The sequence below is a fragment of the Drosophila guanche genome, unplaced genomic scaffold (assembly GCF_900245975.1).
Source record: "Drosophila guanche unplaced genomic scaffold, DGUA_6, whole genome shotgun sequence".
Lineage (NCBI taxonomy): Eukaryota > Metazoa > Arthropoda > Insecta > Diptera > Drosophilidae > Drosophila > Drosophila guanche.
The window spans coordinates 6,675,365-6,689,214 of NW_022995748.1; the positions used below are offsets into that span (position 1 = coordinate 6,675,365).

The following is a 13,850-nucleotide window of genomic DNA, read 5'->3' on the forward strand; positions in this document are numbered from 1 at the left end:
GCGTGAAAAAACTCTGTTATCCACGCTTTTTTCGACATTTTCGAGAAAGTTTAGTTTTTGTGGGAAACAACGATTAGGAATTTTATGAAGATCTCAAATTAGTATTAAATGTTTTGCTAGGGCATGGGTCTTTTTTCACGCTGAAGAAATATACTGAAAGTCAGGAAAATACTGAAAAAGTTATGGAAAAATGCAAGGTGTGACACCAAAACAAGGGACATGATCGGAAATATAATTCTCCGATGTTACATTTTCTTTATAATTGTATCGAATACAGTTATAGTTTCAGCACTGAGAGTCGTATCCTGCTGAGTTCTGGGATTTGTTATCTTCGGCAAATATTTTGAAAATGAGAAAGTATATTTCGGTATAGTTTTGAGGGTCAGGCGGCATACTATATCGATAACTACGCGGTCACACTGCTACCCGCCATTCCGTGCTGCTAGAAAATAAATGTAAATAAATATATTGTAAAATATTTAAAAGTAAAAAGTAAATTAAAAAAAGTGTCGGGAATCAGTGCGATAGATAGAATTAATTGCAAAACGCAGCCTTGGATGGTGTGTAGTGTGCGTGTGTGTGACCCAGCGAGCGCGTGAGTATTGATTTTGGCACAGAGAGGAGCCGGAGCCCTCGCCCCGTGACCTCGCTCGGTGTCAGCTAGAATTTTCGTCAATGGGAAGCAGGTTCCCTTCGGTTTTCTCTGTGATTCGTTCATGTGGGTGGCTTCGCAGGATTGTTTTCATAGTGCCTTAAAGCACGCCCGGCCTGCACATTTACCGTTCTACCGTTTTTACCGTTGCCTATTTATAGGCGTTAGTGTGCGAGTCGAAGTCTCATAAAAATTCAATGAACTTTGACGGCAGCGCCCGATGATAGGCCATGCACTTTACACAACGTGATGTCGTTCTCTCTCTTCTGCTCTTACTCTTTTGCAATACAACGCTGTACTCGTGTGTATCGACTATACCCTACCCTCCTATTCCAGCCATAAGAGAGACCCTGCAGCGTTCGTACAACGCACTATGGCACAAAAGTAAAAATTTCTGGAAGTGAAGTCATAGAACGTTGGGCAGAAATTATATTAAACGATTTTGTGGTAGACTTTGTGTATGCCTACTCTGCATGTTGCAAATATCCCTATGGATGCAGCATACCTTACCCTTCTACACGTACCAGGTATAAAGCGCTGCAAAGCTGCCTCCAGCAGTCCCATTCATTTTGTGCCCCTACTCATTCATTCTCTCGGCAGCTTTTAGTTCGTTTGGTGCTTGGTTCGCGTCGTTTATTTGGTCAAAAGCAAAGCGGCGTGTCGGGTGAATTGTTGCTATTGTTATCGTGGAGCTGAAACTTCTTGAGGTGAGATCTCACAAGTGGCTAAGGGGCCCGGCGACTCGGCCAGGTTGCCTGTTGACCTTTTGCGTGTGCGGTGGCGAATGTGCTGATATTTTTTTGCATAATGTGTCGTCAATGTTTAGATGAATTTATGCGAGAGCAAAGCAAATATGAGATCATGATAACGTGAAATGCTATTTTTGATCTCAAATAACAAATATAATATTTTATAAAATAACAATATAATTAAAGAATTAATAATAGTTGTTATACCAACTGAATAATCTGTTTGCAAGTTGTAACTACAAGCTGCGAGCATTGATAAACGATTTTGCTCGACATGTATAATGCTGTGAAAATATATCTAATCATACGGCAACGCACTGCTACATGAGAAACATATCAGCGTGTTTTGAAGCATAACTGTATGTACGATTATGTAGGTACGATAAGGTACCCCACCACACATCAAATCAGTTGTGTGTGTCCTACCGGAGGTTGTGAAAATAATCACACAAAAACAACTAAACATAAATAGCGTTGAACTTCAATATCCTACCTTCAATATTCGTTGTAACGTAAGCGTAATCTGTTTTCCTGACAAGAAGCTACACAAATATGACTCTATTATCACGTGACAAAATCTGATTGGCAAGCCAAAAAAGAAGCATCCAAAGCCTGCTGGAAAAGGGAAAAAGAAAAGCTGTAAATATGATGTCAGCACCGAAAAGTGCTCGGCTGCTGGCGTTGCTGTTGCTGCCTGTTCAGATGATGCCCCCATGAGGAAAACCCAAAACTAAAGCACTTTCTAGGTCAAAAGTTGAAAGGCAAAAGGCAGCCTCATCATGACGATGACGATGGCGTTGATGCGCCTCGTAAAAGAGCTGAAAAAAGAAGCAACAAAAAGCTGCGCCGACATGAAATGCAATTAATAAAACAACCAGCGACAGAAGGAAAGTAACAGACAAAAAAAATCATCAAAATGAAAATGCTTCACTTTGGCCAGCCTATGTACATAGTACAATGTTGCGTGCTGGTAGAGCCAAGTCAGACCCGACCTGATCTGAGGGACCGCCTCTCAATTGTCAGGGGGGCGTTCCTATAATAAAGAAACAGAGAAATTATAAAGAGTACAAAAACCAACACGAACCTATGCTGGCCACATGCAAAATCGAAGCAGACTGCATGAAATGCAAAATAGATACAAAAATAGACTTTAAAACTAACAAACCCAGGCTATAAATACTCTACATATGAGAAATTTGAGGTTGAAATAACTTAAAAGGCTATAAATAATCTCTGTGAATTTCAATGAAACTCTTGCCTGAATCGTAAGGAAGACTTTGAAGGAATAATCCTGAATGCAGGGACCAAAGTAACTTTTCAAGGCAAATGGAATAATAAATAATAATTGAACATTTTAAATGCAAATTTCATGTTTGTGGGGGTATTTTCGCCAACCAACCCAGCCAACCATTATTTGTAATAGTTTTTCAGGCACAGAGCAATTGCCACTTTTAAATATTAATAGCCATGCAGTTCGAAGAGAGCTAATTCCATTTAATAGTCCTGTTTGAAATCTAACTAGCTCGACCCATTTACGACATCCATTAAATCTATGTCGAACTTTTACTTTTGATCTAAAAACGAGTCCCTTTAGGAGGGCTTAAAGAAGGCTGTTTGATTGAAATCCCTGAGACCATCCATACACCATCATGGCATGGCTGTAACTGATCGGTTTCAGGTCAATTCCCAGGAACTCCTCCCAATTGGATTGTAACTTTTTCTTTTTTTTTGCATTCTAATTCTCATTTTAGGAAGAGAAAAACCTGTTATACCCATGGCAAGTTAATTTTAATGTGGCCCGTGCCTTTTCTCCCCTTTTATTTGCAGTGCTTGACTTTTGGGAACTGGTCGCTTGGACTTGGATTTGGTCTGGGGATTTCGACTTCTACTCTGACTTGGGGTTTGGGGTTGGCATGGCCATGCTGTTGCTGCCGCTTCTACTGTGCACAGTTTGTGCTGTGATTTGATTTGATTTGTTGTTGCCGTGTTACTTGTTGCACTGTTACTCTTAACCAGAAGTTGCTGCAGTTGGAGTTGGAGTTGGGGGAGCAGCGGCGTTACAGTTCGTAAAAATCGGTCAATGGAAACGGGCTTGTAAGCAGGTGCAATTGCCAGAGACGACAGAGAAGCCAAAGGAGAGCCAGAACTAAGCATGTCGCTAAAGGTGAGTAAATGCTCAATGCTTGACCCATATAACAGGTAATTGGCCTATTTTCAGTGAGTTTGGAATGGAATTTGTGCCGGCAAACTGCTAGCAGTAGATGTATGGCATGGATTTGTGCCCCGGTATTCAGGGAACTCTCTTAATTGTCTTATATTTAATGCTGATCCCAGAAACTTTCAACGCTCTTATATGCATATTTGTATATCTTATTCTGATGCAATCGCATCTGCTCTGTCTAGTGCATGTCTGAAGCATTAAAAGTGTTTCTCACCTGTAGCTCGGGCATTTGCTACCTTACCTTACGTTAACCATAAACATCATTATCATCAAGAGTGCCATGATTATCGCGATGCCATCATCATCGTTATGTCATTTTAAAGTGCAGCAGCATTTGCATTGTTTTCTGCTGCCATCTTGAGTCACGTCATGTGAGGGTTTTCACTTGTCTTTAACCTGTCCTGGGCTGAGTCGCAACAGGTCCCTCCTCTGCCCAGCTGCAGCTATCCCATTTAATTCGCTTCATTAACGCAAAGTTGACATTTTTACTGCATTTAGCTTTAACAAAATATTTCTTGCATTTCCTTTTGCTGGTTAACATGGTCAGGGCTTAGACTTGGGGTGATCGGCTGGCTGGTGTCTGGGGTGATTGATATGGAGTTTAACCCTTTCATAGGCGGGTTGGGTAGATGGAAATGTATGGATAATAAATGTATTAAAGAAGTTAATTCTGAGCTCATTAAATATTTTTTTGTAGTATTAATTGCTAAAGTAAAGTTAAAGTTAACAAATGTTTTAAATCAATGAAGAACCGTTTGCACTCACATTCAACCCTGGGTGCTTATCTCAGGGTTAATCTTCTTTTTATATCAGAGCGGCAGCAAAAATATTGTAAAAATGCATTCAATGTGGTCCGACATCCGCCATAAAATAACTTGTGTGTGTTCAGTGTTGAGTGTTACAGCAGTGACCCTAATTACTGTGAACAGGAAAAGTAATTTCCCACATCATAAAGCTGGAGCTGGAGAGCTGGGAATAGCACGAGCCAGAGTCTGTAGGGTTATTTGCTTGTTTTGACAGTAGTTACACTTTGAAGTTGTTAATTGATTTGATTCCACATTTTTCTCTATTTCCACTCAACAGAAAGAGACGCCCTCGGATGTGCAGCTGCATATGGCAGCCATGAGGGGTGATGAGGTGGCCCTGCTCCGGCTGCTGGACAGTGGAAAGGTACACGTGGATTGCAAAGATGAGGTGAGATGAATGCCAAGTTGAACATTTATTTGGCTGCAAGGCTTAAGCACACTTTCTGGACTTAATTCAAATATATTTTTGTACGTTACATGACACATTGCGCAATTGCAAACAGTGCCTTAAAAGCGCTAAGGCGTGACCCATGCGACTTCAAAATGCTGTCAGTAAAAGTATTACATAATGCAAAGAAATCAGCGCTAAAATCAGTTAACACTTTGTTTACCCCAGCACGCACCAATTGGCAAAGAAGTCGAAAACTGCAGCAAAAAAAAAAAAGAAACCAAAACCAAAAAAAAGTAAATGAAAATAAAGAAATTAAATTTCACTTAACGCTCAGCGAAGCGCGCGGGCACGAGCTGAGGAAAGTCGACTGCTGGGGCAGTGGGCCAGAGTCAGAGTCAGTGTCGGTGCCCAGTAAGGGCTCACAGCTCTACGTGTTTGCCCGGCCCCAGGGTAATCCGAGTGCAGTCCAAATGCAGCGAGAGAGCAGCGATTTGTGATTTGCTTCGACTTGGACTTTCCTCAGACACGCATGCAAATCCACACGAAACGATTTTGCTCTTGAGTTGTGAAACTAAACGCAAATTGCCTTTTAAATGGTTTGATGCTCAATTAAACAATTATAGGAAAATAAATTGCTGTTAACGCTTTGAATTGTTAATGAAATATTTACTTTTGCATTCAAGTGAAGCTTCAAGTTAGCTTTGATTTTGTTTAGTGGCTAATTAATTATGAGAATTTAGACGGAGAGTATTTGATTCATGTTTGCCGAGCATTTCCATGGAATAATTCTTCCTCTCATAATTTGCAAAGGTTTTCCTTCATTATCTTGCACTTAATGTTTTCTTTTTCCAGGATGGGACCACGCCACTTATTTTGGCTGCCGCCGGGGGACACACATATTGCGTGATGGAGCTGCTCGATCAGGGTGCAGATCCCAACACACGCCGCTTGACGGGCACAACGCCTCTCTTCTTTGCTGCCCAGGGCGGACACTTGGACGTGGTGAAGATTCTGATGAAGGCGGGAGCGAATGTGGACACGGCTTCCGCGGACGGTGGCACGCCCCTGTTTGTGGCTGCACAGGGTGGTCATGTGAAGATCGTGCGGGAGCTGCTGGACTGTGGAGCGAATGTGAATGCTCGCATGAAGGTGGGTTGGACGGAACAACAGAATCTAGAGTATGTTTCATATTTCTTGCATTTGGACTTTTAGGACCGTGCCACGCCTGTTTTCATAGCATCCCAGAACGGACATCGAACAGTTCTGTCGCTGCTGATCCAGGCTCATGCGGAAATCGATATCAAGCGCATAGACGGAGCCACACCGCTCTGGATAGCCGCCCAAATGGGACAGGATCACATCTGCAAGGTGCTCCTACAGAATGGTGCCAATGTGGATACAGTGCGCTGCGACGGCGCCACCCCGCTCTTTAAGGCTGCCCACAAGGGGCATGCGGCGGTCACCACAGTGCTGCTCAAGTACCGCCCCAATCTGGGCTTGCTGCCCAACGGGGAGACGGCCCTGCATGCAGCCGCTATGTTTGGCCATATGACCGTCTGCAAGCAGCTGGTCGCTGCCGGCAGCGATGTCCTGTTGAAGAACCAGGAGGAGCTGACGGCCCTGGAATTGGCGCATCAGCAGAAGTACACCTCCATTTGTGATTATCTGCAGGAGCGGGTCCGAGCGATTGTGGCGCGCAATTCAAAAACGTTTGTCACCCCGGCAACATCTACAGTTACGTCTACGGTCACGTCCATGCCGGCGTAAGAACACATAAATAGATGACAAACAGATGATACCATGCCTCCAAAGTACCTTTATGCACAATACGTTGGCCTTTATGTTTATGTTTAATCGGGAGATCGGTAGACGAGCAACAATAGAAGGGACTATAAGACATTTGTAACCCGAAAATAATATACAAATTATTATTTGATGTACATTTATATGCAGTACATGGTATAAAGATGCAGAAAATCGAAAGCTCGTTTAAGAGTCCAGTCCCCAGTGTAAACGGAGAGGCCCAGCAGCAAACACTAACACAGAATCAAACCAATCAAAGAGAAATCCACTATAGAAAAAAGACACGTCCAAGCTAAATTAATTGGCCCTAAGAATACTAAATTACATATACATAAATATTTATATAAAATATATTACATAAATTGTATTAGATATATAGATAACCATCATTCATATTAACAACCACTTGGAGCTTGTATTTTGAATTTAACTCTAACAATAATAACAACGTTAACGACTACGATAATAACTGTTAACAAGAACCCGCTCCCCCCATAAGATAATGTTACAAAGTCCTCTGTAAATATACTTAAATAAATATAATGTCTACATAATATGAATAGAAACATATTTAAAAGCATATGTAGATCCCCCGTTTAACGCTAAGCAATTGTTGACAAGTGCTTTACATATGTTAAAACGCCTTTCTAAGTATCTGTATTAGCCATTAGTTATGTGTATTTAATTCTTTTATGGTTAATTGCTTATTTCCTTGTAAACTATATATTCGAGAATTCATTCCGTTCTTTCATTGTTTTAGATTTAAGTATAGTTCTTGACCCAATTTTCGCAAACTAAAGAGTATAATAAATTGACACACTGCTAGTGGAAAAATGTTAAATTGTTTATTATAAAACATAAATTTCAATCAACGTAATTTCATACATTTTGTTTAACTGAAGTAAGATCTGCAAAATTGAAGCAACAGAAAAGCTTTTCTGTTAAGTTAACAGCGCCGCAAAGCTTTTAATTCTCCTACTGCTTTGCACTGCTTTCTTTTGCACTGTTTTTCAAAACAACAGTTAACTGTTAACTGAGATGTCTCTTACTTATTTTTGGACACTTTTCCTATTATTTCCTGCTCTTTTTGAAGCTTTAACTTTTTGATATACTTATAATTTTTTTTACCCGTATTTTCTTATACTAATACTTCAATTGTACATATCTATGGCTTATGTTGAAACAGCTGTTTTGGGATAAATGAAAAGATCTGGGTGATCAGCAGCAGATAAAGTCGTTGCCACAGTTTAGTCGGTTATCAAACGCTTTAGGGCTCGGTTCGAGTTAGAAATAGAAAATACCACTTCCCGGCATAGAAATTTGTGACAAAACCCAATGTCTTGTTGACACAAGTGATCTTAAGGCAGGCCAACACCAGACGGATGTCTACAATTGAAAGTGAAACGTAAAAGAAAACCGAACTTAAATATTTAGTGGAATAGTAAAATGTCCAATACAAGTCTTCTAACGCGAACGCTGCTAACCGAAGGTAATAGAGTGAATTTCAGATCAGCAGCGAAAAATTCTGTAATTTAGGAACCATTGCAGCTCCCCGCTCGAAGAATCGCTCGATCTTCACACTCATCCTAGGCGTTGTGGTGGGGTATTTTCTGGCCCAGTTGTTTGCCAGTATTGTGCCACATGAAAGCTTGTACCCTTATCTCAGGGGAAGACTGAGTCTCCACAGCGAACCCAAACTCGAACGAAAGCCCGAAAAGGTTGAGCAAGTTGATCAAAATGTATTCCAGCATCACTCCCATGAGCATCGCCACGACAACTCCACCGTGGCAGAGCAGCTGAAGAAGGAGGTTCGCATCCTCTGCTGGGTGATGACAAATCCCACGAACCACAAGAAGAAGGCTCGTCATGTGAAACGGACCTGGGGCAAGCGCTGCAACATTCTGCTCTTCATGAGCTCCGAAAATGACGATGAGCTGCCAACAGTCAAACTGAATGTGGGAGAGGGTCGAGTGAATTTGTGGGCCAAGGTCAAGCAGGCCTTCACATACGTCTACAAGAATCATTACAACGATGCCGACTGGTTCTACAAGGCCGATGACGACACCTATGCGGTGATGGAGAACATGCGCTATATGCTGTATCCCTACAACCCCCAGACGCCCGTACACTTTGGCTTCAAGTTCAAGCCGTTCGTCAAACAGGGCTACATGTCCGGCGGGGCTGGCTACGTTCTCAGTCGAGAGGCTCTGCGCCGGTTTGTGGTCGAGGGCATTCCGAATCCGAAAATGTGCCTGCCCGGCACTGTGGTGAATGAGGATATCGAGATCGGTCGCTGCATGCAGAACCTGAATGTAACGGCTGGGGATTCAAGGGATGCGATGGGTCGCGGACGTATGTTACCGTTTGCTCCCGAACAGCATCTTATACCCGCCAAGTGGGATAAGAAGTATTGGTACTGGAACTACATGTATTACAAGACGGATGACGTAAGAAAGTCCACGCCTCTTCCTATCCATAATGCAACGATTTGTATTTCTTTCAGGGTCTGGATTGCTGCTCAGATCTGGCCATATCCTTCCACTATGTTGCGCCCAATCTGATGTATGTTCTGGACTATCTGATCTATCACTTGAAGCCATATGGTCTGCAGAGGTCACTGGAAAGCCTGCCCGCCAAGCTGCCAGTGGGTAAATTTCTACCTGCCCCCGTTGAGCAACAAGCGGGCAGCAATGAGGATTCTGTGGATGATTACGATAGACTAGTAACCTCCACTACCAAGGCCCCCAAGGAGCCTGATGCTAGGGAAATGGACTCCAGAGAGCTGGAAAAGGAAGAGACTAAATATAGGAAACGGATCTCGAAGAAAGCTGCTTCCAACGATACCAAGGACATCGACGACAATTCGGACTCAAGTGCTGATGAGGAGGCCAATAACGACGAGGACGAAAGATCCAAATAGGAGAAGAAAGGAGAACAAGTCTAGTTTTTATACATATGCTAAGCATTTGATCCATTTACTAGCATTAGAATATTAGCTTGTAGGGGTGGATAAGTATAATTTATAATATATCCAGGTGAAGTATTTTAAAAACTTCAAAAAACCCGATTAAAGACTCCAAATCTGAAGAAGCAAAGGCGTCGTTGGTTATAGGCTACGCTCTCGTTGTCTTCTTTGCACTTTACCGTTTGTTACGGGTCACCGCTTATACCATCGCTGGGCATGCACCGACTTGTCCACCGTCTTCTCATAGCGGCGTTGTTGTTAGTGTTTGAGAGAGCTAGCGTAGGGAGAGTGATGATGTTCAAAGACAGAACAAAAGGGAAACGGTAAATAGAGAACGTGTTGCTCTGCAGACTGCAGCACGCTGCATGGGTAGAGGGAGAGAGAGAGATATATGCATCGAGAGAGAGCTACAGGCTACAATGCAGCAAGCTGCAGACAATAAGAGTCTGAAAGGGATGGTTCTCGATGCGCTCAGTTGTGTATTAGTATTATTGCAATAGTTAAACATCATCATGATCGCTTTAAGGCATAACTAATATGCTTGTAATTTGATCACAGTTCAGAAACTGTCCGGCCAGCAGAGGCTTAGTACTAGACGCACACCCGGAAAGATGGCAGCTGAGGAATCAACATCGACAACGAAATCGACATCGAAATTATCTGGTCCACTGCTATTCCTGTTACTGGGCATTGGCATTGGCTATCTGATAACTCAAGTGTTCCTCTGGCCGATTTTTAACTTGAGTTCACGAACGAATCTCACGCTAAACATCACGAGTAAACGCGATGTCGATTTGTATGAGGAGGTGCGGGTCTTGTGTTTCGTATATACGAAGTCAAGCCAACACCATTTGGAGGCCATGGGAGTTTTTCGTACGTGGGGAAAACGGTGCAATAAGCTGGTGTTCATGAGTGACAAGGAAGATACCGAAATGGGAGCTATCAACCTGCCTGGCAATGGCAAACGCATAGAGACGTGGAGGAAAACAAAACAGGCCCTGAAGTATATCTACGATTATCACTTGGACGAGGCCGATTGGTTCCTGGAGGCCGATACAAGGACCTATGTCATAATGGAGAACCTGCGACAAATGCTCTATCCCTACAGCTCGTCGATGCCCATTTATTTCGGGTCCCCAGGCATTGTGATGAGTCGAGCTGCTTTGCGGCGCTTTGTAGACCTGTCCTTGCCCAATGCAACGCTCTGCGAGCCCAAGGACACGGGAGCCACAATGGGCAAGCTAAGGGAGTGCCTCAATAACGCCAAAGTCATGGCGGGTAACTCTAGGGACATCAAAGGACGGCGACGGATGTACCTGATAGACCCGCAGGCTAGATTGAATGCCTATTTACGCTACGATCCCAATTACTGGTTCTGGCAGTACATCGCCTACAGGAACCAAGAAGTTCGTACACTTGACAAATGAGAAACCATTCATATCCTAACAATTTAAACCTCACAGGGAACTTTCTCTTGGTCAAACTATCCCGTTACTTTTCACTATGTTCAGAACAGGAATATGTTTTATTTCGAGTATATGATCTACAGACTGAAGGGATTCGGTCACAAACTCATCAACGAATCATTGCCAGCTAAAATAGTTGAAGCCAAAGAAGCAGAAATTACGGCCGGGAGATGATTCCCAAGAAGATCCGCCTGCTAAGTATGCATATTAGTTCAATGGCTTTTAACTGGTCGCGGCTTTACTTTTACTTTTTACAAGCAAAATATATTGGGGGAATTCGGTAATATTCGGGGAAAGAGATCAGAGCTTGTTACCATCTTCCCATATTAAATATTCTCTGAAATTCGATGGTTTGACGAATTCTTGTTTTAATGTGAACTAAGGTTGAGGTCGTGCCTTAAGGATTTGTCTTTTAGCTGGTCGAACTGATAACTGTAGTACCAAAGTACCAAAACATTCATTATATTATTTATTATTTTAATAGCACTTCCCTAGAAGTCGGATGACCCATAATGATGCCATAAGGACGGGCACTGTATAAAATTGTTTCCAGAAAATGCATTTCATAGGAAGATACTTTGTGCATTGTTATCGAATAGGTTGAACAGCAATTGATGCCCTGAAAGCAGAAAGAGACCTGAATTATAATTATACCTCTTTGATCCACCCTTTCGTACCTTTTGGAATGAATATGTCTGAAATCTTTTCAACCAATTGATGGACTCAGCGCGTCCTGGTATGAGAAAGTACTCCAAGCCAATTGGAAAGAATCTGTGTCGATCGTAGAGGTCTCTAGAGTCACCGTCCGCGACATTTAATGTGTTCATGCAGTTTCCCATTTGATAGTCTTCTGTTCCTGCGCCTCCCGCCTTGCACAACGACTTGCCGATACCACGGGAGATGAACATCTGGAGAGCCTTCCTGCTGAGCACATAGCCAGCCCCACCGGACATGTAAGATACGTTTCCCAGCCGAAAGTTGCAGCCAAAGTGAATGGGAGTGTTCGGGGAATAGCTGGAGAGCATGTAGCGCATGTTCTCGATAATGGCATAGGTATCGTCGTCAGCCTTGAAGAACCAATCCGCCTCATGGCGATAGTGCCTGTAGGCATGACTGAAGGCGGCCTTTGTCTTGCCCCAGAGCAAATCGTAGCTATCGCTGATATTCAGGCCAACAATGTCCGGCTTTCCCGCGTTAGGGGAGCTGCTGTAGAAGACCACCCTGTTGCAGTGGCGGCCCCAGGTTTCGCTTATGGTTTTTGCACCACTCATGTGGTTTGTGGGCCAGGTCAGGACTAGGCAGAGAACACGCACAGACTGCCGAAGACGTCTGGCCACTGTATCATTGATCGCCCTGGCCGGAATGTGTGTGTGGAAATGTACGGACCTGAGCTCTGGCAGTGTATTCTCGTATCCGTAGGGTCGCAGGTGATACAGCAGAAAGTCCAGGACATGCAACTGATTTGCATTGACGTATGGGTAAAGGATGCCGCGACCATAACAGCTCTCAAAACTCTGGGAATTGAACAATAAATCTCGGATCAGAGCAGAAAAGCTCCCAAGACTCACCTGATTTTCGTAGACCGCACGATAGATGCAGGGCCACAGCCAAAACTTGGTGCGCAGCTGGAACGGCAGAACCTCTGCCTGCACATTGAATGGTAAAAGCCCGTCGCTTGGCCCACGATCCATTCGAGCCAAACACGCCCCCAAGCTGGAGTCGTCCTGCAGGCAATTCTCTGCCAAAAGGTGGTCCAGTGCTCCTCGACTGAAAATGTGATCAGTGGTTGCTGTTTTGCCCACATGAGCGTACGAATAGAAGCTGTGCTGGGCACTGAAGTAAAGCGCCTGCGACGGTGAATAGTGGGCCAGAAAATGGCGGAGATTTTCCACAATCACATAGGCTCCCATGGAGACGCTCAACAGCCAATCCAATCGATGGTGGCTTTTCCGATATATCCACAGATACGCCGCCGTACGACTCATATCCTTTGAATTAATTATAAACAATTGATTGCAGCGACAGCCCCAAGTCTTGCGGATGTCCTCAGCCTTCAGTGCATCGAATCCGTTGTCCAAGTCCTCCAAATACAGCAGACAATCCACACGCACCTGCCCATACAGTTGCCTGGCTACGTGTGTGTCGTCCCACGGATGTGTCCGTGTGCCCACGTCATAGCTACTTATCGACTCCTTGTATGGCTTGAAGACAAACTCACGAAGCTCGTAGAAGGTAGAGCTGCGTACAAATAGAAGCAGCTCGATCACCACCATCCACACCACAAAGGACAGAACCAGAGTTCGCAACAGTTCTGCGACATGCCCTCGAATAAATGTCATTTTCCCAACTGTAGAATTGAACAATTAAATCGGATTGCTTTGATTACAAATAGCATTTATACAAAGTTAAACTTCATCTCGATAATCATTGCAGAAACTGCATATAATTTTGTCAGATCTGATGGCTGCAGTCTGCTTTTTTTCACAGTCTCGGTTTATATTTATTTATTTGCTACAATTTCTATCTTCGATATTCTTCGGCATTCTTTTTGACAACACCAGAAGGGACGTGTGAGACGCTTCTTACGCGTCACAATTTGTATACCCGGTACTCAGTCAGTATATTTCTTACTGTTTTTTTTCAAAGAATGAATAACAAATATTATTATTTTCCCTAGCTTCCAAGTAGTTTTTGCTTAAAAAAACCAAAAGTTTTTGGAAGAAATCTGACAATCCTCTACTTTGGTTTGGTTGGTTGGTTTTATGAATATAAGGGAAAAGTGGCATTGTATTACATG

General features: G+C 43.2%; 4 protein-coding genes across 6 annotated transcripts; 3 read left to right on the forward strand and 1 right to left on the reverse strand.

Annotated features, from left to right (window-relative positions):
* The first annotated feature begins 441 nt into the window (after positions 1–441).
* LOC117584584 (ankyrin repeat domain-containing protein 29) lies at positions 442–7,460 on the forward strand. 2 transcript variants are annotated; one of them, XM_034273559.1, is made up of 5 exons: positions 442–595; positions 3,229–3,565; positions 4,706–4,816; positions 5,672–5,968; positions 6,032–6,586. In XM_034273559.1, the coding sequence occupies exons 2-5, from the start codon at positions 3,554–3,556 to the stop codon at positions 6,584–6,586; spliced, it is 975 nt and encodes a 324-aa protein (XP_034129450.1). In that variant the 5' UTR covers positions 442–595; positions 3,229–3,553. The 2 variants fall into 2 exon arrangements, with proteins under 2 accessions (XP_034129450.1, XP_034129451.1); XM_034273560.1 differs by lacking the exon at positions 442–595 and adding an exon at positions 1,233–1,359 and having other exon boundaries at positions 6,032–7,460.
* Positions 7,461–7,887: 427 nt separating this feature from the next.
* On the forward strand, positions 7,888–9,654 carry LOC117584096 (glycoprotein-N-acetylgalactosamine 3-beta-galactosyltransferase 1). Of its 2 annotated transcripts, none has more exons than XM_034272843.1 (3): positions 7,888–8,111; positions 8,159–9,069; positions 9,126–9,654. In XM_034272843.1, the coding sequence occupies exons 1-3, from the start codon at positions 8,069–8,071 to the stop codon at positions 9,540–9,542; spliced, it is 1,371 nt and encodes a 456-aa protein (XP_034128734.1). In that variant the 5' UTR covers positions 7,888–8,068; the 3' UTR covers positions 9,543–9,654. The 2 variants fall into 2 exon arrangements, with proteins under 2 accessions (XP_034128734.1, XP_034128735.1); XM_034272844.1 differs by having other exon boundaries at positions 8,171–9,069; positions 9,126–9,651.
* A 539-nt stretch (positions 9,655–10,193) lies between these two features.
* LOC117584537 (glycoprotein-N-acetylgalactosamine 3-beta-galactosyltransferase 1) lies at positions 10,194–11,401 on the forward strand. The gene is made up of 2 exons (XM_034273489.1): positions 10,194–10,993; positions 11,051–11,401. The coding sequence occupies exons 1-2, from the start codon at positions 10,199–10,201 to the stop codon at positions 11,225–11,227; spliced, it is 972 nt and encodes a 323-aa protein (XP_034129380.1). The 5' UTR covers positions 10,194–10,198; the 3' UTR covers positions 11,228–11,401.
* Positions 11,402–11,506: 105 nt separating this feature from the next.
* LOC117584536 (glycoprotein-N-acetylgalactosamine 3-beta-galactosyltransferase 1) lies at positions 11,507–13,408 on the reverse strand. Its single transcript, XM_034273488.1, has 3 exons — positions 12,622–13,408; positions 11,731–12,567; positions 11,507–11,672 (listed from the first exon to the last, which is right to left on the reverse strand). The coding sequence occupies exons 1-3, from the start codon at positions 13,390–13,392 to the stop codon at positions 11,526–11,528; spliced, it is 1,755 nt and encodes a 584-aa protein (XP_034129379.1). The 5' UTR covers positions 13,393–13,408; the 3' UTR covers positions 11,507–11,525.
* Between the last annotated feature and the right edge of the window lie 442 nt (positions 13,409–13,850).

Bases quoted from the DNA above. Each gene is read 5' to 3' on its own strand.
- LOC117584537 (XM_034273489.1), top strand. From the start codon at position 10,199: ATGGCAGCTGAGGAATCAACATCGACAACGAAATCGACATCGAAATTA. The intron at 10,994-11,050 runs GTTCGTACACTT...TAAACCTCACAG, and splicing joins TCGCCTACAGGAACCAAGAA to GGAACTTTCTCTTGGTCAAA.
- LOC117584536 (XM_034273488.1), bottom strand. From the start codon at position 13,392: ATGACATTTATTCGAGGGCATGTCGCAGAACTGTTGCGAACTCTGGTT. The intron at 12,568-12,621 runs GTGAGTCTTGGG...TTCAATTCCCAG, and splicing joins GTGCGGTCTACGAAAATCAG to AGTTTTGAGAGCTGTTATGG. The intron at 11,673-11,730 runs GTACGAAAGGGT...TTCTGCTTTCAG, and splicing joins AGACATATTCATTCCAAAAG to GGCATCAATTGCTGTTCAAC.
- LOC117584096 (XM_034272843.1), top strand. From the start codon at position 8,069: ATGTCCAATACAAGTCTTCTAACGCGAACGCTGCTAACCGAAG. The intron at 8,112-8,158 runs GTAATAGAGTGA...TCTGTAATTTAG, and splicing joins GCGAACGCTGCTAACCGAAG to GAACCATTGCAGCTCCCCGC. The intron at 9,070-9,125 runs GTAAGAAAGTCC...TATTTCTTTCAG, and splicing joins TGTATTACAAGACGGATGAC to GGTCTGGATTGCTGCTCAGA.
- LOC117584584 (XM_034273559.1), top strand. The intron at 4,817-5,671 runs GTGAGATGAATG...TTCTTTTTCCAG, and splicing joins ACGTGGATTGCAAAGATGAG to GATGGGACCACGCCACTTAT. The intron at 5,969-6,031 runs GTGGGTTGGACG...TTGGACTTTTAG, and splicing joins ATGTGAATGCTCGCATGAAG to GACCGTGCCACGCCTGTTTT.